Source organism: Anolis sagrei, chromosome 1 (assembly GCF_037176765.1).
Source record: "Anolis sagrei isolate rAnoSag1 chromosome 1, rAnoSag1.mat, whole genome shotgun sequence".
Taxonomy (NCBI): domain Eukaryota; kingdom Metazoa; phylum Chordata; class Lepidosauria; order Squamata; family Dactyloidae; genus Anolis; species Anolis sagrei.
This window is the reverse complement of record NC_090021.1, coordinates 80456855-80483719: the sequence shown is the minus strand read 5'-3', so window position 1 is coordinate 80483719 and position 26865 is coordinate 80456855. Positions and strand designations below refer to the sequence as shown.

Below are 26865 nucleotides of genomic sequence, written 5' to 3'. Positions count from 1 at the left end.
CCATCAAGCTCATGGCTGTTCTAGGTGATATTGATCCCCAGATGTTCTTAAGTTCTCTAGTTTTGCTTTGTACCTCAGATTTTGTACTAGTGTAGATCTTATTCATAGTGGTACAACTGGTTATCTTTGCCATCTGTTCTTATCAATTATATGTTGAATCTCATCATTCTCATCAAACCAATTTTTGTTATGTCTTAGTTTGGTATCCAATGGTTTAATCACAGGCTGTAATGATAGAGGTTTTCAGTTTATTTCAGTGTTTCTCAACATTTAAAGGTTGTTCCATTGGTAGATGATCCTTAAATGCTGTTTGGAGAAGGGGTCATTTAGAGAGCTCTTCAATGTTCATTTTACACCTTAACTTTCTTCCCTGGAGATGACATTTGGGAGTGATTTTGATGGGAATTGCAGAGCAAATTAATTGGTGGTCTGTACAGCAGTCATCAATACTTGTCATGGTTTTTTTGAGAAGTACATCGTGCTGGTCTCTAGCACGTATAATTATACAATTTAAGAGGTGCCAATGCTTTCACCGGGGGTGCTTCCATGCTGTCTTAAACTTATTTTTTTGGCAACAGTATATGTTAGTGATGACAAGGTTGTGGCCCGGGAATTTGGTCAGCAGTAAGATGCCATTTGAGTTTCTGTTTCCAATCCTTTCTTTCCCTACAGTCCCTGGCCATTGAAATCTTGCCGATCTTGCATTAAAATCACCCAGGATATTTTTGTCCTTTGGTATCTCAGATAGGATGGTATCCAGCTGAAAGTACAACATTTCCTTGATGTCTTTGTCAGTATCTAATGTTGGTGCGTAGGCACTTATGGTAGTTGCCTGCTAGTTTTTGGCAAGTTTAATTTGGAGGGTTAAGACTTGCTCATTAACACTGATGGGTGCTTCAGAGAGATGCTTCACAAAGTAGTTTTTGATAACAAAGCCAATTCTGTGTATTTGTTGTTCTTGTTCAGGCAATCCTTTCCAGAAGGAAGGTGTAGCCTTCTTCTTCTTCTGCCTTCAGCTGTCTCTCTCCTGCTCTTCAGGTGTTTTGAGTGCTGCTATATAGCAGCACTATATATTAAAACATGTCAGCTATGTTACAGTATTAGCAGTAATACATAATAGCAGTAATGTACAGTAATACATTCAGGGCATTCATTGCTTGTATTATCGAACAGTGTCTGTATGTAAAAATGTTTTCATGCAATAGTTCTTGAGTTTTTACCCAATGTACAGGAAACTTCTTTGTTTAGCATGGAAAAATGAAATAGTAAAATGTGTATCATTTGTATTCCTTCAAGTAATTTCTAAGCTTTAGTGAATTCACAGGGTATTCTTGAAAAGATTTGTTCAGAAGAGGTTTGGCACTGCCTTCTTCTGAGAATGTATGACCAAGGTCACTCAGTGGGTTTCATGGCCGAGCGGGCTTTTGAACCTTGGTCTCTGAAGTTGTAGTCCACCACTCAAGCCACTATGCTACACTGGCTCTAAAGTCCTACTTTAACAATTGAAACACTCAGTTATAGTTAATACCAGCTACTCACTATTCAGAGGGTCATTGTTTTATTCTAACAGTACTTCCAAGAAATTTTATGTAATCTGAACAACAGGTGCAGAAATAAAGAAAAGACATTTCCTCATACATCCTCAAGCATGATCTGACCTAATTTTCCCACTAATGGCAACAAATCTATAGCCTGGGCTGATTCACCCTAGATTTCTGGCACCAGTGGATCACCCCTCCCGCAGATGCTTTCCACATCTGGTCATAACTCAGCTACCTGTTATAGGGCCTCATTCAATTCATTATTGAATCTAGGCACCAGGTGATGATCTACACAGCCTCATTTAAGAAAGTGGGAAACTGCTGCACATTAACAGCAAACTAGTGACATTTCACTTTTACCTCTGGTGATGCCTCACCTGCAGTTTCACTGTAACTGCTAAAAACATGTGGGATCAGATGGAATTATATTTAAACTCCACCACTGAAACTGCAGGAAGGTCGTACTGAAAATGTTGATGCCACTCTATGAAACTGACCATGCCACTATGTTCCAATGCTCAACATACAAAGCTAAGTCCATAGTTTCAAACACCACCAAGAGGTCCAGGAAAAATACAGGTTTGTACTCAGGCTCTTTTTATCTGAGTGAGAAAAGCTGTTCCAATGCCAAATTTGTATCTGTGCCCAAACTGAAATGCTGCAAATAATCTGTATCATGTCAGAGTACCAAGCCTTAATTTTGCTCTTTATCTTTAATACCTTTCCCAAAAATGAAATACATGTTTTGACTATTTTTCCCACCACTTCCTAGTGCATGTAAAGTCTTGGACCTGATTTCTTGCCTGTCAACTTATATTTCTGCATATAAGTACAAAGGGCTATAACCATAGGCTTAAAGTGATTTTCCATACCAATATTGTCCTGAAAGACATGCAGAAATCTGTTATTGGTCTCTAAACAGACACATGGCTTGAATAACCAAATTTTTTGAGCTGTTCTGTTTTAATTATCATAGCAAACATTTAGACTGCATGATAATTTGGACCATATTAACTTGAAACCAAGTAACCTGATTTAAGATCAGTTACTCCCTATATAGAACATCTCGTGCACAGCGGTCAGCGGAGGGGGCCCTGCTCTTGGTTCTATCCCCGTCACAAACACCTTGGTATCCCTGGTGGGAACGATAGGGGGCCTTCTCTGTGATCACTCCCCGTCTCTGGAACTCTCTTCCAAAAGAAATAAAAATGGTCCCTAACCTCCTCTCCTTCAAAAAACTTTTGAAAACACACTTCTGTACTTTGGCATATGGGGAGGAGGAGAACTAGGACACTTTAGATCAATGCCATTGAAATGCTGGCTGACTTACTTGTATCTCATGGGCATTATGGTACATTTTAAAGAACAACTATAATAGCCAATGCTCACCTATTTTTAATTGTTATTACCATGATAGATGTTTTGATGTTGATCATGTTTTTCATGTATTGTGTTTTTGTGATTATTTGTAATTGTTTTTATGTTTAATAATTTTATGCTCTTATCTCACTGTTGTCATTATTTGTATTATGCTGAATTGCTTTAATGTATTTGCACTTGCTTGTGCATTGAATGTTTGGCTTTTTGTGTATAAACCACCCTGAGTCCCCTTGGGGGGATAGGGTGGTCTATAAAGTTGCATTTATTATTGTTATTTAAAACTGGGTTTTTAACTTAGTGATTTAAATGTAACATGGCTTTATTTTCTTTTTTAATACTGCTCTTGTTAACACCCCTTAAAGTCTTCACTAATTTAATTCTGCTCATCCCTTTTATCCAGCTGAATGAAGATTGTTTTTGTACTATATAATTAAAAAAGAGGTAGGAACACATTTTGGCATGTTATTTTAACATTACTACGTCATAGCTTGGTTTTGCAACCTACAGAGATCAATGCCAAGTAAAGAGTAATGCTTGATTTAATCCACACCCTTGTATAATTTGGCTGACAGAACTTCCTTTATCCCAAAGGCACAGCAATAATTATACTAACATATACTGATTTCACATAAATGTGAATTATGTTCTCTCGATAAAGCTTTTGGAATCTTCAAAGTTTTGCAGCTAGTTTTGTGCACAGTATTTCTATAGTTTTATATCTAAGCATCATAATTAAAGTGCACAGATGTATAATGAGGAGGGTGGGAGGAGAATCCATGCAGTTTTTATTTCAGTGTAAACAAATTTAGCAAGTCAAAACAAATCAAATAATACCTTATTTTGACATTTATATTATTTTTCTTAGACTATAGAGAACTTCTAAAATAAAAATGAAAAAACTATGATGTGAGTAACAGTCATTGAAAATTCATTCTTTAATACAACTTTGAATTTATTTTTCATAAAGTCAAACAACAGTTACTTTCTAGATTTATACTACAGATCACATTTCATTTTCTGATACATTTCTGTGCTGTTTCAGTAATGCAACACTGAATAATTTTCTTGAGTGGCATATCAGCTGCTTTCAAATATATATATATATATATAAGGCACAAGCCCCAATATGAAGCTTTCATGTGAGTGATTACATATTAAAAGCCCCCTTCATCAAAAAAGATTCTTGTCTGCTGGCAAAAGGAGAGCAAGGAAAGGGACTACCTGGCCTCTCATGGAAAGGAATCTCAGGGGGCAGGACCAGCCACTGAGAATGCGCTCTATCACATCTTCACCACGGAAACTTGTGATGGTGGTGGCAGGACCCAAAAAAGGCCCTCACCTGAAAATCTGAAGATTCTGGCAGGTTCACATACCTTGATTTTGGTGAGTTTGTTTCTCTCAATGTGTGAAAAACAATGAAGCAAGAAAAAGTGCATATAAACTGGATGAACAAAATAATGTTTTGTTTCCATTCTACCCAACCAAAAAGTTTTATTTTTGTTAAAACTACAATTTATTAGCCCCAAATTATAGTCCTGACTTTAGGATTTTAAAATGAATCTTTGGATATCTGTGTATTATTCTGTTATGGAAATGAAATATGATGTTATGGTACATAAATCAAAATATACATTCTTTTTATTCTAATGATGAAGTGTAATTTAACTAATGCACTATCATTGTAGCAGCTTCCTTCACTTCTATGCAATGTTCTGAAAGTGAAAAAAGCTAATATTTGATAGAAACCACTACATGGAGTGTGAGTGTGGAGTTAATTCCTTTTGTTCAATATTGATGATGGTTTGAGTGGAACAACACTGAACAAAACTAAAACTGAGTTAAGTATGATTTGGTGGACATTTGCATAGATGCCTTGTAGCTGGCCAAGAGCAGACATGCTGGAATGGTCCCAGAAAGATTTGATGAAGTGTTGGGAAATTATTTGATTAATATCAAAAACTTTTGGTAATGTTGCTGTACAGTATATATAGGGTTTAGGAGGATAACACAACGACATTATATTGAGCTAATTTTACTGCTGCTTGTCTATGTTTTTAAGGCCCTGTGTGTTACGGAGAATGGTTGTGCTAAGGTGCTAGGTTTGAGTGAAGATTTTGATATATTCCAACCAATCTTGCTAGGTAAAGTCTATTGTTTTGGTTGTAGCTAAGATTGTTCCTATATCTCTTATCTTTTAGAGTATCCCAGGTACTTAAATATAATCAAATAATAAGTTTAGTGCATTTGTTGCTTCCGAGCTTTTAGGAAAATAGCATTAAGAGCATTTTTTGCGAGTTGTGGATATATTTTTTTCTGTGCAAAGGATTTCAGGAGAGAGAATAAAGTTAAGGAGTATATTTTCTTAAAAACAGTGGCATGCTTGTGTCCCTGTCTACTTAATGTTTAAGTATCTATTGTCACCAATTGGGCTAACTATTGCAGCAAAACCTTTTTTTAAGGAAATAAGACTCAAACTTGTGAGATTCTTTAGAAAGAAGATGGAAAAACAGCTCTTTGTTGCAACATTAAAGAGAAAGAATGTTGGGCTGAATCAAGAATTGTATTTGCCAATACTGTATAACGTGTAACGTGAATTTGAAGTCATTTTAGATTTGGGATAGAATGCTGAAAAAACTACCATATATTACGGCATATAAGACATTTGGGCGTATAAGACGATCCCCACATTTTCCAGTTAAAATATAGAGTTTGAGATATATTCACCATACAAGACTACCCCTCTTCCGTAGGTGGCACTTAGGCTTAGAAATGGAGATGAGCACCAACCCCCAGAGTTGGACAAGACTGCACTTAATGTCAGGGGAAAATGTTTACCTTACGTAGAGTGAGCCCAGGGCCAGGTCCAACGTCCTTTCCCCAACAGCAACAACAATAGAACCCTAAAGTTGGACGGGACTCCAATGGCCAGCCAGTCTAACTCTAATTCTGCCAGGCAGAAACACACATCGGGATGATAGGTGGCCATCCTGCTTATTTTTTTTATTTATTTCTGCTACTTATACCCCGCCCTTCTCACCCCCGAGGGGGGACTCAGGGCTGCTTACAAAAAGAAGGCACAATTCGATGCCTATATCCAAATACATACAAATATAAAAAACAGTTACAATCATTAAATAATTAACAGATTAAAAACATCAATATATAGCACCATAGCATAGTAATGAACAGTCTCATGGTCAGTGTTTCGCATTCCAAGGTCCAACAGATTCTTCATTGTTTGCCCATCATTATGGTCTTTCTCTTTTTCTTTTAGCTGCCAGAGTTTCCGAAAGCCTGGTCCCACATCCAAGTTTTCAGCTTTCTCCTGAATGAGAGGAGGGAGGTCGCTGATCTGATCTCCCCAGGGAGTGAATTCCACAGGCGGGGGGCCACCGCTGAGAAGGCCCTGCTCCTCGTCCCCGCCAGTCTCACTTGTGATAAAGGCGGGGTCGAGAGCAGGGCCTCCCCAGAAGATCTTAGACTCCGAGGTGGGACGTATAGGGAGATACGTTCGGACAGATACACTGGGCCGGAACCGTATAGGGTTTTGTAGGTCAAAACCAGCACCTTGAATTGTGCTCGGAATTGGATTGGCAGCCAGTGGAGCTGGCATAGCAGGGGGGTGGTATGCTCCCTGTATGCCGCTCTGGTGAGCAACCTGGCTGCCTCCCGCTGGACTAGTTGAAGTTTCCGAGCAGTCTTCAAAGGCAACCCCACGTAGAGTGCGTTGCAGTAATCCAAACGTGATGTGACAAGAGCGTGGACCACCGTGGCCAGATCCGACTTCCCAAGGTACGGGCGCAGCTGGCGCACAAGTTTTAATTGTGCGAAAGCTCTCCCGGCCACCGCTGAGACCTGGGGTTCCAGGCTCAGCGATGAGTCCAGGATCACTCCCAAGCTGCGAACCTGCGTCTTCAGGGGGAGTGTAACCCCGTCTAACACAGGCTGTAACCCTATACCCTGTTCGGCCTTACGATTGACCAGTAGGACCTCTGTCTTGTCTGGATTCAATTTCAATTTGTTAGCTCTCATCCAGTCCGACACAGCAGCCAAGCACCGATTCAAGGTCTGAACAGCCTCCTTGGTGACAGGTGAGAAGGAGTGACAGATTTGGACATCATCTGCGTAGAGATAACATCTCATTCCGAAACTCCGAATGATCTCTCCCAACGGCTTCATGTAGATGTTGAATAACATCGGGGACAGAATAGAACCCTGTGGGACTCCACACAACAACGGTTGTGGAGCCGAACAGGTGTCACCCAATAACACCTTCTGAGACCGACCCTCAAGGAAGGATCGGAGCCACCGCAGAGCAGTGCCCCCAAGCCCCATGTCCATGAGGCGTCCCAGAAAGATACCGTGATCGACGGTATCGAAGGCCGCTGAGAGGTCCAGCAGAACTAACAGGGACACACTCCCCCTGTCTAGTTCCCTGCGCAGATCATCTACCAAGGCGACCAAGGCTGTCTCAGTACCATGTCCCGGCCTAAAGCCAGACTGTGCTGGATCTAGATAATCAGTGTCTACCAGAAACCCCTGGAGTTGTGTTGCCACCACACGTTCCATGACTTTGCCCAAATAGGGGAGATTGGAAACTGGCCGATAGTTGTCGAATTGGGTGGGATCCAGTGATGGTTTCTTCAACAGCGGTTTTATAATAGCTTGCTTTAAGCTCGCTGGAAACTCTCCTTTCTGTAAGGAGGTATCAACCATCACCTTCACCCACCCTGCCAAACCCCCTCTGGCTTCCTTGATCAGCCAGGAAGGGCAGGGGTCTAGGATGCATGTGGTGGGTCGCACCTCTCCAAGGATCCTGTCCACATCCTCAAGCTGAACTAATTGAAATGAATCCAACAAAACTGGACAAGCAGATGCTCTCGTTACATCCCCAGAGACTGCCGTTAATGTGGCGTCAAAGCCCGACCGAATCCGCCCAATTTTATCCGCGAAGAATCGAGCAAATGCTTCACAGCGAGCTGCCGTGTTATCAGGGGCCTCGCTTTTCGGCGGATTTAACAGACCCCTGACAACTCGGAACAGCTCAGCTGGACGGTTCTTCGCAGATGCAATGTTGGCGGCAAGAAATGTTTTCTGTGCCGCCGCAATTGCCACACCATAGGACCTTAGGAAGGCATTCAGGTGTGTTTGGGCAGGGTTGGTGGGGTTCCGGCGCCACACGCACTCCAGCCTCCTCTTCTTTCGCTTCATTGCTGCCAGCTCCTCGGTAAACCAAGGATCAGGTTTAGCTCGGTTACTCGAGAGGGGGCGTTCCGGAGCGATTGTGTCGATTGCCCTGGTCATTTCCCTATCCCAGCGAGAGACCAAGACATCGACAGAGTCGCTAGCCATGAAGGTGGAGAATTCCCCAAGAGCCGTCAGGAAGCCTTCTGGCTCCATAAGCCTCCTGGGGCGGACCATTCTAATAGGTCCACCACCCCTGCGGAGGTTAGGAGGCGCAGTGAGTCTAAACCTGATCAGGTGGTGATCGGTCCATGGCAATGGAGCGATGGTCAGCTCCTCCACCCCGTCACTTTCACCCCATCTTTGAGAAAAGACCAAATCCAGTGTGTGCCCGGCACTATGGGTGGGACCAGATACTAATTGGGACAGGCCCATGGTTGCCATGGCGGCCATGAAGTCCTGAGCTGCACCCGTAAGAGAGGTCTCGGCATGGACATTGAAGTCCCCCAAGACTATAAGCCGTTGGAAGCTTAATGCCCAGTCCGAGACCACTCCCGCTAGCTCAGGTAAGGAGACTGTTGTGCAGCGGGGTGGTTGGTACGCCAACAGAATCCCTATCCTGTCCCGGTCACCTATTCTGAAGCCGGCACACTCAAAAGAAGATGACTGTGGGATGGGGCACCTGATCAGGGGAATACAAACCTTATAGACCACTGCAACTCCGCCTCCCCGCCCTCCAAGCCTTGGTTGGTGCTGAACGGAGTATCCTGGTGGACAGAGTTGGGAGAGATTTACCCCTCCCCCCTCGTCCAGCCAGGTCTCCGTTATACAAGCCAGGTCAGCTTGTTCTTCCAGGATTAGATCTTTAATAATGGAAGATTTCCCATTCACTGACCTGCTTAATAACAACCATAATAACAACCACAAGAATATTGTGTCCAATTCTGGGTTCCACAATTGAAGAGAGATATTGACAAGATGGAATGTGTCCAGAGGAGGGCGACTAAAATGATCAAGGGTCTGAAAAACAAGCCCTATGAGGAGCGACTTAAAGAGCTGGGCATGTTTAGCCTGAAGAAGAGAAGGCCGAGAGGAGACATGATATCCATGTATAAATATGTGAGAGGAAGTCACAGGGAGGAGGGAGCGCATTTGTTTTCTGCTGCCCTGGAAACTAGGACGCAATGGAACAATGGTTTCAAACTACAAGAAAGGAGATTCCATCTGAACATTAGGAAGAACTTCCTGACTGTGAGAGCCATTCAGCAGTGGAACTCTCTGCCCGGAGTGTGGTGGAGGCTCCTTCTTTGGAAGCTTTTAAACAGAGGCTGGATGGCCATCTGTCGGGGGTGCTTTAAATGCAATTTTCCTGCTTCTTTGCAGAATGGGGTTGGATTGGATGGCCCATCAGGTCTGCTCCAACTCTATGATTTTATGATTCAAAGCACGGACATCTCCGGTCCATCCCCGCCTCCTCCTCCTCCACATTGGCAGCCAAGGCAGACCTGGAATGGAGGGGTCTCCTCCTCTCCAGGCCTGCCTTGGCTGCTAATGTAGTGGCGGCAGTGGGGGAGGAGGCGGCGATTCAGCCACTGGATGGCTGAATCGCCTCCTCCTCCTCCTCCGCATTGGTAGCCAAGGCAGGCCTGGAATGGAGGGGTCTCCTTCTCTCCAGGCCTGCCTTGGCTGCCAATGCAGAGGCGGCATCGGGGGAGGAGGAGGAGATTCAGCCGCCGGACGGCTGAATTGCCTCCTCCTCCTCTGCATTGGCAGCCAAGGCAGGCCTGGAATGGAGGGGTCTGCTCCACTCCAGGCCTGCCTTGGCTGCCAATGCAGTGGCGGCAGCGGGGGAGGAGGAGGCGATTCAGCCACTGGACGGCTGAATCGCCTCCTCCTCCTCCGCATTGGCAGCCAAGGCAGGCCTGGAATGGAGGGGTCTCCTCCACTCCAGGCCTGCCTTGGCTGCCAATGCAGCAGCGGCAGCAGGGGAGGAGGAGGTGATTCAGCTGCCGGATGGAAGCCAAGGGGCTCCTCCATTCCAGGCCTACCTCGGAATGGGCTGCCCCTGAGCTTCAGTTTCTCCGAGGGGCTCCTCCACTCCATGCCTGCCTCGGTTGTCAGTGTGGCGTATATCGCCTCCTCCACCGCCGCCCTGATAACCAAGGCGGGCATGGAGTGGAGGAGCCCCTCGGTGAGGCTGAAGCCCAGCAGTGGGAGACAAGCGGTGCTGGAGGAGCGCAGCAGTTAGGCAGTTGCCCGCCTCCGTTGCCTGGCCCCAAAATAGGAAGCGAATTTTTATACCCGTCGTACTAGATGACCCCCAAGTACAGCAAGGATTATCCAGGCTAAAAAAAGTCGTCTAATATGCCGGAATATATGGTACTTAGTATTTTAATCTATTGTTGCAACAATGTATGTTTTCACATTACTAAGTGTGTGTGTGTGTTTAATCTCAGAATGTGGTGTAATGCACATGAAGTTGATCAGATTGGTCTGGTCAGTGTCTAGTTTAAAAACCATCTGCAAACTCTGTATACCACCTTGAATGAATGAATAAAATTGTTGTTCCAATTGAACTGTATTGATTTTGATTACCATACTGAAGCTGAACAACAGGGTTTTTTTACACTTGCCTCTTTCTCCTTGGAACAAACAGGTGAGCAAGTATGCAGTTAGTTTGTAACAACAAACACTATGTCAAGTCAAATAAACAAAAACAAAAAAAACCTTGTTTTTTTTACCATGCTTCTATGTATGCTCCCTTCTTTGCTGAGATTTGGAATAATAATAATGGTATAATGTAGTAATGTACAAATTCTGGAGAAGTAAGAACCAACACTCAGCAGTTTTCCTGGGAACTCCTAAAAATATTTTGGGGTTTTGCTGACAGAGATGAGCAGTGCAATCACACCCAGTCTGTACCTAGTACATTCCCAATACAGGTAAGCATCTCTTATCTGGAATTTAAAAATGCAAAATATTCCAAAATCTAAAACGGGTGGCTGAGACAATGATACCTTTGCTTTCTGATAAATTTGTTTCATGCATAAAATTATCAGAAATATTGGATAAAATGACCTTTCAGTTGTATCCACTGTATATGAAATATAAATAAATTTCATGTTTATACTTGGGTCCCATATCCAATATATCTTATTATGTATGTATATGCAGATAAAGGTATTCCAAAACTTAAAAAACCCCAAAATCTAAAGCACTTCTGATCTCAAGCATTTTGGATAATGAATACTCAACCCGTATTGCAACAAAACAGAATGAGACCTTTGCACCCAAAGTGGTCACTAAATCATAGTGGCATAGGCGGTCATTGATGGCTTATTTCAAGCGGGAAAAGAATAAATTTCTAAATTACCCCGTAGTGGTACAACACTCAGACAAGCCATTTCCTTATGTGATCATCTCAAGGCAAAGATGGGTCTAATGCAGAGCTATTGTGATGAGGTGAGACTTATCAGTTAAGAACTCTGAAACACTTATTCAAAGACTGCTTAGCAACAATGCTAAAGTACACATTATGCATGAAGGAGCTCTAAATGTTAGTAAGAAATTCTGCTTGTGAAACTAATTATTCCGGATAAGATCATATGGAGTAACAGGAAAGGAAAACCATAACGAGGTTTCTTAAAAAAAAACCTAACCAAATTCATTCTGAAGTTTATAATAGAATATGTAAATTATAGATGAGTTTGCATTTGAACCACAGAAATCCCTTTTTGAAAGGCAACAAATATTTCATGGTATTTCTCTTAAACCTGCTACTTATTTCTATAGGAATAATAACCAAACCAGGTCATAGAATAAAGATCTTTCTTACATTTTATAGCCAATGGTGAAGAAGCATTGCAACACTGCCTTGTTGCAACAGAACAATGCCATTTGTAATAGTTAGACTTGTTTTTTCTCATGGCATTCCCCTTCCCACAATACATAGTTTTTAAATTAGCATTTTAAATAAGATTAATAATATTTTCTTACTAACCTTTGATTTTTCAAATCAGCATTCATTATCTGACAGCATCATTAAATATAGTTTCAAAGCATCAAATAAATACAATAAGTATAATATAAACAATAATTTATATTTGCTAGCTTTGTTTGTACATAAAAATGCATTTTGCTTTTCAAAAGGTCTGTTTCTTGTCTGTCTTACCAATGAGAAGATTACAAATATACAATTGCAAGGGATAAATGATGGGCTTATTATCAAAACGGGTCTGCTGTCAAGAACATCATTTTTAGGTATTAAAGATACAGAACGATATTTCAATCAGCTGTGAGGAGCTATAAACTTTTGACAAATCACACACTTGACAACTGAGATTTATAGGAGGCTGATGCACAATTGCATGTGCTTTCTTTTGCAATTAAAGCAATGACAAGACGGAAGTGATTATTACGGTTTTGGAGCATAGTCAAGAAGGGATATTTGCATAAGCAAATGATTTTCCACAAACACTCAGGAGCCTGCTTGGAACTAAAAAGGCACTGCTTGCAGTTGGCTGTGTGTTCCCTGATTCCATGAACTGTTGTAACTTTTGCCTTCTTTTTGCCAAAGTGAAGAGTTTATATTTGAGATGTTCGACTCTCTGGGTATTAATAAACCACTATTGCATCATGCCTCTTTATTGGTAAGCCTGGAAAGGGCTGATGGAAAATGAAGTTCAACAACATTTTGATGGAGGTAAATCCTCCAGATTAGTTTGGGGGTCAGAAATAGCAGTAGCGACTTTTAGACCTCCAGAGGATTTTTGCCTGTCAAGGCCGAGACTTGGACTAACAGCTATTTTATGTCAGTGGTAACAATTTTATATAACATTTTTCATTCTTCCTTCTTACTGTTTTGGACAATTGCTGCTAAAATTTGGACCCCAGACCTCTTTTGTGTCTGTGTTACATATATTTGTACAAAGCAGAGTCTGATAAATCTAACCATGTTAGAATTTACAGGAAAGGTATCAGTGAGCAAGAAAAGTAATTTAATATAATACAGAACCAAAACAAGTATGACAAAGCAACAGAGTATGCTACATTACCACTTTGACTTGGAAGAGGATACAGAGGAATCTGTGGTGGTTCACCCAGTGTACTTGCCAGTCTTAATTTGGAGTGTGGTGAAAGCAGAGATGGACTAGGAGTCAAAGGACTGAAGCTGGCCTAGAAAAGAAAGGTTCATTGTAATTTCCTAATTTGGATAGAAGAGATAAAATGCAAAACATTTACTAAACAGTAGAAGGTTTATTAGTTTCAGGGAGTAGGAGATTCATTTTGAAAGCAGGAAGAGCAACTTGAAACAGCTTCAATTGTGAAAAGGTGTTGTAATTTGAAAAACCCATAAAATATTTAAAAGATGACTGATTCCATCCCGTGTGCTAAAGGAACACACCAACACTTTCTTTTAGTAGCCTTTTTGTTTTAATTGTTACAGCAACACTGTTGTCTCCCAGTTGTAGGATGATCAGTATGCCTCCTCATCTATTGTGGACCATACCATACAACATGTTTTCCCTGACTGATTTTTGGTTGGGTTGAAAGCACTCCTTTAAGATTTTATTTACTTTTCTTTGAGAAGATAAATAACATATGTTATTTTTCTGTTACTTACATGAGAAGAACTAGAAAGCAGAGTTTCCCTTCCACTATAACCATACATATTCTCAAACTTAACTCCAGAGATGGAAGAACTTCAAGAATAAAGTCTCAGTGTATGCACCGGAGAAGAAAAAGTCTCACTGCATGAACAGAGGTTTGTTCTACACAGGAGTCCCTTCAAATTTTCTAGTAATTCCCATTTTGGTTTTCACACAGAAGTTACTTAGGTAGCAATGAAAGGACACATAAAAGATCTAGAAAAAAACTAGAAAATGCGTAACTGTCATACATATTTGTGTACATCCTAATTATGACTCCATGTTTTCAGAGGAAGCAGGGTTAACCTGGTTCTTCCTCATTCAGATGTAGTCTGAACCAAGATCTATGAGCATGTGCCCTATGGGATTTATGTAAAGTAATGTGCCCTCTGGATTTGAAATATACAGTTAATGACAGATTCGGGGAATAACTTGGTTAATTTTGGAGATGTTCATTTCCACAACAATGGGGCTAACCTTGAAAATGGTTCAGGAGTTGCAGCTAAAGCAAAATGCAACAGCTACATGGCTGATTAAAGCGTCATATATAAACTGCACAACATCAGTCTTAAAAGTGTTGTACTAGTTGTCAATACAGGTAATGCTCAAAGCCCCCAATGGCTTGAAATCTCAAATCTCATTATTGTTATGCGTCTTCAAGTTGTTTCTGACTTCTGGCTTATATATGTGATCTCCATTTGTCTAAATTGTTTTAATTAAATATGTAAGTTAATGTGTTTTTAAACTAGTATTTTACATTTTATTTATTTTTAATGCAAATACTTAGAAACGAATGCGGTCATCACAAATAGTCGACACAGATTTATAAAAAAAAACAAGTCATGCCAGACTAATCTGATTTCTTTTTTTTTTGATAGAGTTACAAACTGGGTAGATGCAGGGAATGCCGTGGATGTACCGTACCGGGATTTCAGTAAGGCCTTCAACAAAGTCCCCTGTGACCTTCTGGTAACCAAACTAGTCAAATGTGGGCTAGGCAAAACTACGGTTAGGTGGATCTGTAATTGGTTAAAGGAACAAACCCAGAGGGTGTTCACCAATGCTTCCTCTTCATCCTGGAAAGAAGTGATGTGTGGAGTGCCACAGGGTTCCGTCGTGGGCCTGGTCCTGCTCAACATCTTTATTAATGACTTAGTTAAAGTTAGAAGGCATGATCATCAATGGGTTGTTGTAGGTTTTTTTGGGTGATATGGCCATGGTGTAGAGCAGGGGTCCCCAAACTAAGGCCCGCGGGCCGGATACGGCCCGCCAAGGGCATTTATCTGGCCCACGCGGCCTGGCGCAAAGCCCCTCACCGTTTCTCTCTCTCCCTCCGGAGCGGCTTCAGGTGGGGTCGTGCCGGACCAGGCTTCTCCCTCTTTCTTTCCTTCCTTCCCCTTCCCCTTCTCTTCCCTTCCCCTTCCTTCCTTCCTTCCCTTCCCCTTCCTTCTCCTTTCCCCTCCCTCCCTCCCTCCTTCCCTCCCTTCTTCCTTCCTTCCTTCCGTGTGAGAGGGAGAAGCCTACTGGGTGCGGATGCCGGCCTGAGGAAGCCAGCGCTGCCTTGCCCCGCCCACCCGGCCCCGCCTCCGCTTGTTCTCCTGGCGCGGCTGGGAGAGGAACAGGAGGCACCTCATGGCCACAGATCTTCTTCTGCTACGCTCTCTTGTTCTCTGTGGCCACGAGGTGCCTCCTACTTCCCTCCCAGCCATGCCAGGAGAACAAGTGGAGGCGGCGCCTGGCCTGGTGTCCCCACCCGGTAGGCTTCTCCCTGCCACATGGGAGAGAAGGAAGGAAGAAGGAAAGGATGGGAGGGAAGGAGGGAGGGGAAAGGAGAAGGAAGGGGAGAGAAAGGGGGAAGGAAGGAAGGAAGGAAGGAAGGAAGGAAGGAAGGAAGGAAGGAAGGAAGGAGGGAGAAGCCTGGTCCGGCCAAGTTTGGTCCAGATCCAACATGGTTTGAGTCCACAGCGATCTCTGCATGAAGGTAAACTACAACTCCAAAACCAAAGGACACTCCTCTCCAAACCCTTCCAGTATTTTCTGTTGGTCATGGGAGAACTGTGTGCCAAGTTTGGTTCCATTCCATCGTTGGCGGGGGGGGGGGGGGGTTCAGAATGTTCTTTGATTATAAATCCCAGGAACTACAACTCCCAAATGTCAAAATCATTTTTTTTTGAGTGAAGGACATTGGGTTGTTAAGTGTCCAATGGTTTTTGATTTCTGTTAATCCCACAAACGAACATTACCTTTTTATTTATATAGATTTATTTCCTATATTTATACCCTGCTCTTCTCCCCCTGAAAGGGGACTCATGCTTACATATTCCAAAAAACCACTTTCAAAAATATAATTTTTTTCCTCATTTTCATTGGAACTATTTTATTTTCAGAAATGCTAAAGCTATATTTTTCTATGTATTCCTATATTGCTTTCAGCAGCCCATGGTTGGGTGTGTGTGCATGTATGTGCCTTCAGGTCTCCTTTTATTTATGGTGGCCCCATGAATTTGATAGGGTTTTCTTTGAGAGGAAATACTCAAAAATAGTTTTGTCAGTTTATTTCTCTGAAATAGAGCACCTGCTATTCATTTGTGGCTTCCCATCCAAATACTAACCAGAACTGGCCCTGCTTAGCATTCCAGGTCAGAGACGTTTAATCTTTCATTGACTTTACCAGGTATTATTCTTCTGTACAGTAGTCTCTGTGACCCCTGTGACCCAACCTGGACAGGCAGTCCCCAAGTTACAAACAAATTATATAGTTTTGTCCTCACTGAGGGCTAAACAGTAAACATAGTCATGGATTTCCTGCTGTTATATTAAGACTGTTACACATGCTGTGACATGTTTGAAATCAAAATTTCATTTATTTGTAATTAGAAATAAATATTTCACAATGTATATTACATATTGTTTTTGTGATTAATCACTATGCTTTATGTTCAGATTGTAACAATAAAAATACATCGTGCATATCAGATATTTACATTACGATTCATAACACTAGCAAAATAAGACATGTGCAGTGTGCATAGAATTTGGTCATTGTTTTTTTTAAAAAACTATAGTCCGGCCCTCCAACGGTCTGAGGGACAGTAATCTGGCCCCCTGTTTAAAAAGTTTGGGGACCCCTGGTCTAGAGGCATTCTCTCCTGACGTTTTGCCTGCATCTATGGCAAGCATTCTAAGAGGTAGTGAGGATGCTTGACATAGATGCAGGCGAAACGTCAGGAGATAATGCCTCTAGACCATGGACATATAGCCCGAAAAAACCTACAACAACCCAGTGATTCCGGCCATGAAAGCCTTCGACAATACATGATCATCAAGTTTGCAGATGACACCAAATTGGGAGGGATAGCCAATACTCCAGATGACAGGAGCAGAATTCAAAACGATCTCAACAGATTAGAAAGATGGACCAAAACTAACAAAATGAAGTTCAATGGGGACAAATGCAAGATACTCCACTTGGACAGAAAAAATGAAATGCAAAGATACAGAATATAGACAGCAGTACATGTGAAAAAGATCTTGGGGTCCTTGTGGACAAGTTAAACATGAGCCAAAAATGTGTTGCTGTAGCCAAAAAAGCCAATGAGATTTTGGCCTGAATAAATAGGAGTATAGTGTCTAGATCCAGGGAAGTCATGATACCCCTCTATTCTGTCTTGGTTAGACCACACCTGGAATATTGTGTCCAATTCTGGGCACCACAATTGAAGGGAGATGTTGACAAGCTGGAATGTGTCCAGAGAAGGGTGACTAAATGATCAAGGGTCTGGAGAACAAGCCCTATGAGGAGTGGGTTAAAGAGCTGGGCATGTTTAGCCTGCAGAAGAGAAGACTGAGAGGTAACATGATAGCCACATATAAATATGTGAGGGAAAGTCATAGGGAGGAGGGAGCAAGCTTGTTTTCTGCTACCCTGAAGACTAGGACATAGAGCAATGGCTTCAGACTATAGGATAGGAGGTTCCACCTTAACATTAGGAAGAACTTTCTGACTGTGAGAGTTGTTCAGCAGTGGAATTCTCTACCCCAAAGTGTAGCGGAGGCTCCTTTTATGGAGGCTTTTAAACAGAGGCTGGATAGCCATCTGTTGAGGGTGCTTTGAACGTGATTGTCCTGCTTCTTGGCAGGGGGTTGGACTGGATGGCCCACGAGGTCTCTTCCAACTCTAGGATTCTATGACTAAATTTGATTTTATTTTATGCCAGTGGTACTCAGCACCTGGATCCCCAGGTGTTTTGGCCTTCAGTTCCCAGAAATCCCAACAGCTGGTAAACTGGCTGGGATTTCTGGAAGTTGTAGGCCAAAATACCTGGGAACCCACAGGTTGTGAACAATTGTTCTTTGCCACCCGAGGTCTTTGGATGAAAATAATATTCAAAGCCTCAAGTCCTGTATGGCTTTCTGACATAGGCAGTGGTGGCAATGATTCTCTTTACCCATCTGACTCCTGCCCTCTCCCACTAATCAGTGGCTATGACATAGTGCCAAGGGGAGTGGTCAAGTGAGAGTTGCTTGCTCAGGGGATCAGAAGTTTCTCCCCTCTTGTCTACATTGAATAGAATATTAATTAAATCATTAATTTCCCCTACATTGGATATAGGTGTGGTAGGAATATGTCAAAGATGCTACTCAGAGAAGAACATGGCACTAATATTTAACTTCAGCTTGCTGTCCCCCCATTACCAAACAATACAGGTTTATAATGTGTTTTTCCTCATAAGGTTATTGCATGGACAATGAAGCCTTTTTAAGGCAAGAAAAAGATAAGCATCTGTGCTACTCTTGTTCCTCCAAAAACAAACAAAAAACATTGGGCAGCTTGTATTTTTTTCAGGTATTGTTGAACTGCAGTTTCCATTGTCCTTCACCACCGATCATATTAGCCAAAAGTGACATAAACTGGAGACCCACAAAACTTTGCCTCTCCAAAAGTAAAACAATATTTAGAAGAAAGATATGCATCTTCTTTTGTTTCTGTAAGACTATCTTGGTATTAAAACTTTTATCATTTTTTTATTTGATAAAATATGCTTAACATCTTCATGGACACATTTGACAACAGCAGAAAATTTCTGTCTCCATTAAGAACAGAGGTCCCCATATAAAACTCAGTACATGCCAATAGGAAGATAATACTTTCATTATTTATCTTAGAACCATTCAATTTACCAATATGATTTTACAACGTAAATTAAAAACACAAGTTTTGATCCAAATATCCTACTTCCACACAGCCCTAAAACCCACACTGAAGCACTTTAAATTGGGGATCTTTAAGTTGGTTTCATGCCAGCCTGATTTCAATCCGGATGGCAAGTAGCCACCCTCACACCCAAACCCCACGCTTTGGGGGGGGGGGGGGCTCATGCCATCCGGATTGAAATTGGGATGGCATGAAACCAACCTGAAGATCCCCATTTCCCCTGCAAAATTTTCAAAAAAAGTCTCTTGCCACCATAAAGCCTCACATCCTCCTGGTGTGAGAAAATGACGTTTGAGAAGATGGGAGGGGAGAGGAGGAAAATCTCTCCCTCCTCCCGCCCCGGGTTTTCTCTGGCATCATTTCCTCATACCAGGAGGGCGCAAGGAGAGGCTTTACTGTGGCAAGGGTAGTTTTTTTGTAAGTTTTAGAGGGAAATCGGGGGGCTAAGGGAGGGGGTAGGCGCCGCGAGAGCCCAGGAGTTGTGGGATGGCAGTGGAGACTGACCCCTGGTTTATTCCGAATTTTTACCGGAAGCGTCATTTGGGCGCCTCTAGTAAAAAACTGAGATAGGTCCCACATTTTGGGCCTGTAATGACAGATTTCCACCTAATATGTCATGGTGGTACAGCAGGGGGAGGAGAGAGAAAATGATATCCCCCCCCCCCCATGGAACAGTAGAAATGGCTTATGTTTACACAATGCTGTCAAGCTGTTCACCAGACAATGTGCTATATCTAAATAAAGCTTGCACAACCTGTAACTCTACAGGCATTTGGGCTACCAATTTCCAGAAATCCTAGTCAGTTTGTTCAATGGTCAGGAATTCTGAGAGCTGAAGTCCAAAATACATCTACTACAAGAGACGAAACTTCAATTCCCGAGAGTATCCTGAGAAAGTGCAGGCTTGAATTCTAAACAAGATATATATACTATATGCTGATTAAGGTTAATATTATCCCCAGTTGTGACAAGATAAAACCTAAGCTTTAGGTCCACATACTGTCTTTTTTAAATTAAACTTTTCCAACTCTTTCATTTTGGTAGCATGTAATAATACCTATAGAACAACTACAGTGAAGCAATCACCATTTCTGAAATGCAGGCTGTGGGAAGGGATTGCTAAACACCTTTTCAACAATAAGTAAAGATTGGCTAAGATAGCAAACACTAATCAACTCATTTTTTTCACAATACACTTTGCTTGCTTAACACAAAAACGGCTGTTCTATCACAGAAGTTTTACTACAAAGCCAGGGTTGAGTAAATTTACAAGTGCATAAAATGTATGTCCATGTGTATTTTTAAAAGATAAAAAAGTCACAAAAAAGAAGCCCACAGTTTCTGCCAAGTTTAAACAAAGCTGATTTGCATCCTCTTTCTTGTATTTTAGTATTATGGCAGCTTCATGTAAATTATGCAAATACTTATTTTCAATGGGGCTAATTTTCATGCAAAAAAAGTGAAATGCACATTAAAAATAAAGAGAATCCAAACTGAGTTCAAGACCCAGCAAGCTGAAAACAATTTCTCTGGCGTTTCCTTAATAATTCAGTGTTGTGACCATTACAGGTAAAAAAGAAATCAAAATTTTCATATATACTTGCAAGTCAAATTAGGCTGCAATGTGCCTTATCCTTTTCTTTTTAAGATTCCTTTTTGATGTTCTATCCATTTCAGGCAGCCTCATCTTAAACAAACAGTTCTTACATTGTGATTTCACTAAATGATGAAGCTGACAATTGTCAGCTCAAAGAAAATCTGCAATCTTTTTTGCGCAATGCTGGAGTGAGTCCCACATGCAAAACCACTAATCCTAAATACAGAACTAAATACCCCATTGTTCTCTACCAGAGGACTTTCTCCTTTCCAATGCCACCTAAGTTAATTGTGACTAATAAGTCACATTAATTTCAATGGGTGTGTTTTGTGGAGGACTACTATTAGTTTTACCCTATGGTATCACAATTTATTCTAGAATTTTAATTCTCCATACAAATATTTTACTTATTGCTATTTTACATGTAACCAAGTAACAAAAAGAAGAACCAATTCATGGAAGGAAATAATCTGAAATCCGATTTGAAATTGTCTAACTTTCCAATGTATGTGAAATTTTCTATGCATTTCAATGACAGTGTGACCCATTTCCTAATTATTTGTCATGTGATGGACTCCAATTATGTCTCCCAAACCCCCCCCCCCCCCACTTCAGCAAACAGAAGACAGCTCTTTCCAAATTCCAATATTCTCTTCCCACTGTGAACATGCAAGTTTATTGTGTGCTAATACAATGGTATCCATAGGTCCCCACATACTTTTTGCACTATAGCTCCCTGAATCCTTTACTGGTCATAATGTCAAGGGCTTCTGGGAGTTGAATATCTGCACCCATAGACTGAGAACTACTATTCTAGATTAAAGTCTTGGTATATCACATAATTGGCTATAAGTAGTTTCTTTCTAAATCTTTTTAAGCAAGCTATATCTGCTTCTCCAATGGAATGGCAATGGGACCATCCAACAAGACAGGATTCACTCCAGCATTGAAGTTAAGAGCTCTTTAGTTCTCCAGCATGCCAGGAGGAAGCTGACCAAAGGGTTACACTACAGACTCCTAGAGAAGATTTTTTAAATTGGATGCATGAATAATCAAATCTGCAAAAATCAAAACCGCAAATTTGCAGGGACAACTGTAATTTTCAATAAAATAATGGAACATAGTTCTGATCCCTAAAAGGAAAATCACATGGGACTCCAACAAGCAAGAAATACAAGAAACAATATTTCTAATTATAGTTCTAGAGCCTGTTGGGGTGTACCAGAAATCTGGCTTCCAGCTTGCGCCTGCTGTTTGTCACCCCTCCCTTTGCAATTGTAAATGGTTTTGTTTGTTTTTAAATAAGAAGAGGAACTGTGGCTGTGGAAGAGATCTCAAGTGTGACCAGTTCACAGATCTGGATTCACCTCAAATGGGTCAAAAGCAATTATATTTGAAGTGCTCGTCCAGTCAGTGAGAATCTCTATATACCTACGCTGGGAAATGGGCTTACAGTTCAGTGCCAATTCCAAGAACACTGGAGTGCTGAAATTTGTTTTCTAGAAATACTAGAATCCATAGCAGAAAAACTGGGGAAACAATAAAAACTAGAGAAAAAACTTCAAGCTTTTATTAAATGTTATTACTGTTATGATAAAAAAGAGAGAGTATCCTTTTGAATAGACTTCTATAAAGTATATACAGAATATTAACATTATTATTTAAAAAGAATGTTTTCAAACATAAAGGAAAGGTAGTGGGGGGAAAGAAAAGCAGAAGTGGATGTCATTTATTAAACATTATTATGAGAATGAAAATCTGCAACAATGTCAAATAAATGCAAATGGAAATTTCCACAACTATGTTATTTTATAAAAGCATGGATACATCTGCATTTGAACCAGCACTGCCTATTCATAGTCCCAATAGATAATCCTAATTGTACACGCTTTCAGGAGGCATAAGATAAATACTTGTCATTTATAAGGTATGTTAAAAACTGTAATTATGCTTTTTCATTCAAAGTTTACATAGGTCTTAATTTAGTTCTAAAATATTTATGCATTTGCCTTTGACGGGTGTAAAAAGATGTGCACAATGTACTTGTTTTGCCTCAAGTAATTGCAGTATTTATATATACTTACATTTTTGATGTTGTATTGATCTTAGATAATAACCTGCTGAATTCTTCTGTCTCTCTCACACAGCTTACTATAATTTTGGATTTAACTCTATAGGGACTTCTTCATACAAGCTGAGATGTTTCTTGAGACATCATAAACCCCAAACTTAGCCTCATTTAATAAGCCTTCTTCCCTAAGGATTATATTCTTATAGTGCTAGATACTGATTCTGTTTGTTCACATGTTACATTAACATAGAATTGTGTTCCATTGGGGATAATTGCTTTTGCATAGGAAAGGGAAAACACCCAAGGTTTGTTACATTATAATTATCAGGTTAGGTTTACATATAAAAATTTAGAAGCACTGGCAGTTTTTTTTTGGACTAAGTATTTAAAATAAAGGTCTTGGAAGATCACAACAGAAATTCATAGAGCCAAAATCTATGTTCTTCAAAAGTGGATGCTGCTTCAACACTACAGCATAAATATTAATAGTGCTATTGGGCTTCTATTTCTCCTTGTTATTGAGTCAGTTGGGACAATGCAGGCAAATTCTGTGTCTTGTCGGGATTTAGAGCTGGATGAGAACCAATAAATTTCTCAGGTCCAGGAACTGGGTGGGTAGGCCATCAGGTCTGCTTTACATATTGCCTCCTCTTGAAGAAACAGATGCATAACTTAGGGAGTATTCTTAAATTTGCCCCTATCACTCAGGACTCAAGTAGATCTCTGGTTCAAAATGCTGGGCACTAGCTTTGACTACTGAGTCAGCAACATTTTGTCTTGGATGGAGATAACCCAGACACAGCAGTCCATGCCTTGGTAACCTTCCAATTAGATGACATTAATGTGCTTTCCTTGAAGAAGAGTCAGAAGTTGCAGTCTGTGCAAAATAAAGCCACTCAACTGCTGAGTTGAATACCATAGTTTTAAAAGAAATGCATTCACTTCCAATATGTTTCCAGTCTGAATTCATGCTGCTTGTGATGCACTTAAAAGTCCTAATTTGCTTGTGACATAAATGATGAGGGAGTGCCTTTCCCATTATATGCCCCTCGAAGGTTGAGGTCTACTGGGGCGGGGGTCCCTCCTTTGTGTCCCACCAGTGAGATATAAAGACACTGTACTGGGGTGTGAGAGAAGACCTTCTCAGCTGTGGCATTACCATTGTGGAATATTCTCTCTTTGGAGGCACCAACATTCATTTCATGTAGGCCACAAGTTAAAAACTTGGTTCTTCATCAAAGCTTTTTTGGCCTCATTAATTCATCCCAAATACTGTTGTATATATAACTGCATATAGCTTGTTCATCAATACTAATTTCCTTTACAGACACATGATAAAATGTTAAGGTAGATCTACTTTAGACACAAGTCTTTTAGAAGATTACAAAGAAATTTAACCATACCGTAACAGAATCTAGTTTTTGTTTGACTTTCTGCATCCTCATTGATACTCCTGCAACACTTGCAAATTGATCCGCTGGATGATTTATTGTATCCTTCTGTGCAGAAATACCAGTAAGAATTTGTGGGCCTCTGGATGATGTGGATAAATGTAGTCCACTAAAATCTTTTACCAGTTCAACGTCCTGCTGGGCAACTGCAAAGGGAAAACAATGAAGAGTATTAATTTGATTCATTCATAAAATATTGCTAAATATTACAGAACACTGATGCAGAGAAGATATGAAAATGGACTACTGATCTTGCAGAAAGAGTTTAAAATATGCACACACCATCAATTAAGTTTCTATATATATAGATTAGGCACAGAGAGCCAGCATGATGCTGTGATTTAAATGCTGAAGGCTCAGGGAGACCTGGGTTTGAATCTACACACAGCCATGGAACCCTATTGAGTGACTTTTGGCACATCACACATTCTGAAGCTTAGAAGAAGGCCTGGCAAAGTCATTATAGGTTGGAATCATGTTGAAGTTGTAAAAATACCAAACAAGTAACCCATTTCATGGTGGTGTAAGTTTATCTCCAGAAACGTCTGATCTTAGCTTCTGCTGCTGACTTCAACGAACTTGCCTCATGCCAGCCAAACTCCACATAATAATAACAATAACAATAACAACAATAACAATGTTATTTGTATCCCGCCCTATAACGATAAACTGTTATTTAAATCTAAACTAGGTCCCTACTGTAATTGAGTCATATAAAGAGAAACCTAGATTTGATTTGATTCCCAAACACACTTCTTATTGTTTTATTTCAATAATGTTTCACTACCAATAAAGGCTACTGGTGAGAATACAATAACTTCCTCTATTCCTTCTCAATTCTTACAGCTGCTTCTAATACTGCTTTTATGTTTAATTGGCATTAAATGAATTTGGCTTCTCCTTAAGTTATTTCTTTCTATTTCTGAAACAATCGACAAAGCAATGCACTACAAAAAGGAAAATGCAGCTTGCAATAAATGCAGGCCCAGTCTTGCAGAAAAGTTTTAAAAGCACATTAAACAAGAGAAAGTGGCTTTGGCAAGATGCTCCTGTAGGGCCTGAACAGTAAATAGCACAGCTGGCTGCCGGGATGTACTAAGTGATCATCCATTTGTCTCTAACCACATCACTGTTTTTTTCATCTTCAGGGCCCATACTCTCAAGCAGTATTTCACAATGCTGAGTGTCTTTTGAGTCTTCTGCAAATAAAACTGTCACAATTCCAGCTGGGAAAGAGGAAATTTGTGGGGTTGAAGGGTGAGGCATGAAGCAAATTTCTTTGAATTAATTTAATTTTTTGAAGTATATTTATTTTAGATTTATACAAATTTTATATTGACAGACATAGACAGGATTCTAGTGTTAACTGGCCTTTTTGTCACTAATTTCCTTTCTTCAGTCAGCATCACCGACAAAAGCGAAAGAAGCCCCCACTCTCCCTCATCTACCTTTCTTGCTGGAAAAGCCCAACTGAACATTCTGTCTTCAGCCAATGCTCAGCAAACTGGCTTTAGCCTCTCTGCCAAGCAATGGCTGTGGGGTGTGTGTGTGTCTTCCTTCCCTTTTCTCTTCACTCTAGGAAAGAGAAATAAAAAGTATGTGGATTTCAGAGAAATATTTTCTAGTGGAGCCAATGTGATACAGTTGTTTGAGCGTTGGTGTACAAATCTGGAGACAAAAGTTTGGATCCCTGCTCAACCATGGAAACCTTCATTTTCTCAACCTTAAAGAATGGCAAAGACAAACTCCCTGTCATGATACGTTTGCCCTATGGTCACAATAAATTGAAACAAGTTGAAAGCACACAACAACTAAAAGTGGAGATCTGAATCCCACTAGAAACCAACAGCTCAAAGACCATCTTCCTGCCTTTTTCTGTCAGAACATTCTGGTCTGCAATTGTTGAATATTGAGTATAGATACAGACTATAAATTACCTCTATAATCATAAATGTACACGAGTATTGGTTGGTTTTGACCATAGGCACAGAATGACACCATATGTTCATGTGGATGAAAGGCAACATCACGAAGAGGAGTTGTGAAAGAAAGGTCAGAGTACATGGCTACTTGATCACCTGCAAGAGAGAGGAAAGTAGCAGAAAACACTTTATTTCAAAAGACACACATTTCTTCTGTATAGATGCTTATTTTTGTGTAACCCATTCAAATGAGCCCTATTATCAAAGAATATTTTCAAAGGTATTATCTCAAATTTTTACTTTGTCTCTCCCCCTCTCCAATCTTTTAATTTTGTAGAAACTGCTATCTTATTATCAGCTGCCCTAAACTGACAAGAATGCAACTCTTCTCAGTTCATATTTAGAATATTTAGTCATTGTCTACAACACACATAGAAAGTCATATTTCCTACCTTCGCATACTCCTTGCCTCCCCTTGTGGCTGGAATCAGCCAGCTGGGGACTGGAAGTAGCAGGTGGATATTCTAATTCTAATGAAATTAACTGGGAGGAAAACAAGGAATTTTGAGAATTAAGTTGATTTTATTTTGTATGACATACAATAAATAATATATCTGGAGCAATCTAGGATTCAGAAAAGTCTGTTAAAACACCCATAAAAGACTCCAAATATTGAAAAGCTAAGGTAATTTCTTCATATATTTGTATCATCCTTCATTCATCATTTTGAAGAGGAAATTACATGAACATATTCTTTTATGCATTTATTTACTTAGTGCAAGAAGTTAAGCTAATATGTCTTGACATATTTTCTAGTGATATGATTTTACAAATTTACACTCCTGTCAGTGTTAGG

At 40.6% G+C, this 26865-nt stretch overlaps 1 protein-coding gene across 3 annotated transcripts in view; it reads right to left on the bottom strand.

Moving 5' to 3' along the window:
- Positions 1-26865, bottom strand: part of AHI1 (Abelson helper integration site 1) — a 105177-nt gene that overhangs the window by 39456 nt on the left and 38856 nt on the right. For all 3 annotated transcript variants that reach the window (XM_067466586.1, XM_067466589.1, XM_067466587.1), the window contains exons 17-19: positions 26025-26165; positions 24040-24233; positions 13160-13280 (exon numbers count right to left, since the gene is read on the bottom strand). In XM_067466586.1, the coding sequence (XP_067322687.1) occupies positions 13160-13280; positions 24040-24233; positions 26025-26165 (456 nt within the window). The remainder of the gene's footprint in view (positions 1-13159; positions 13281-24039; positions 24234-26024; positions 26166-26865) is intronic.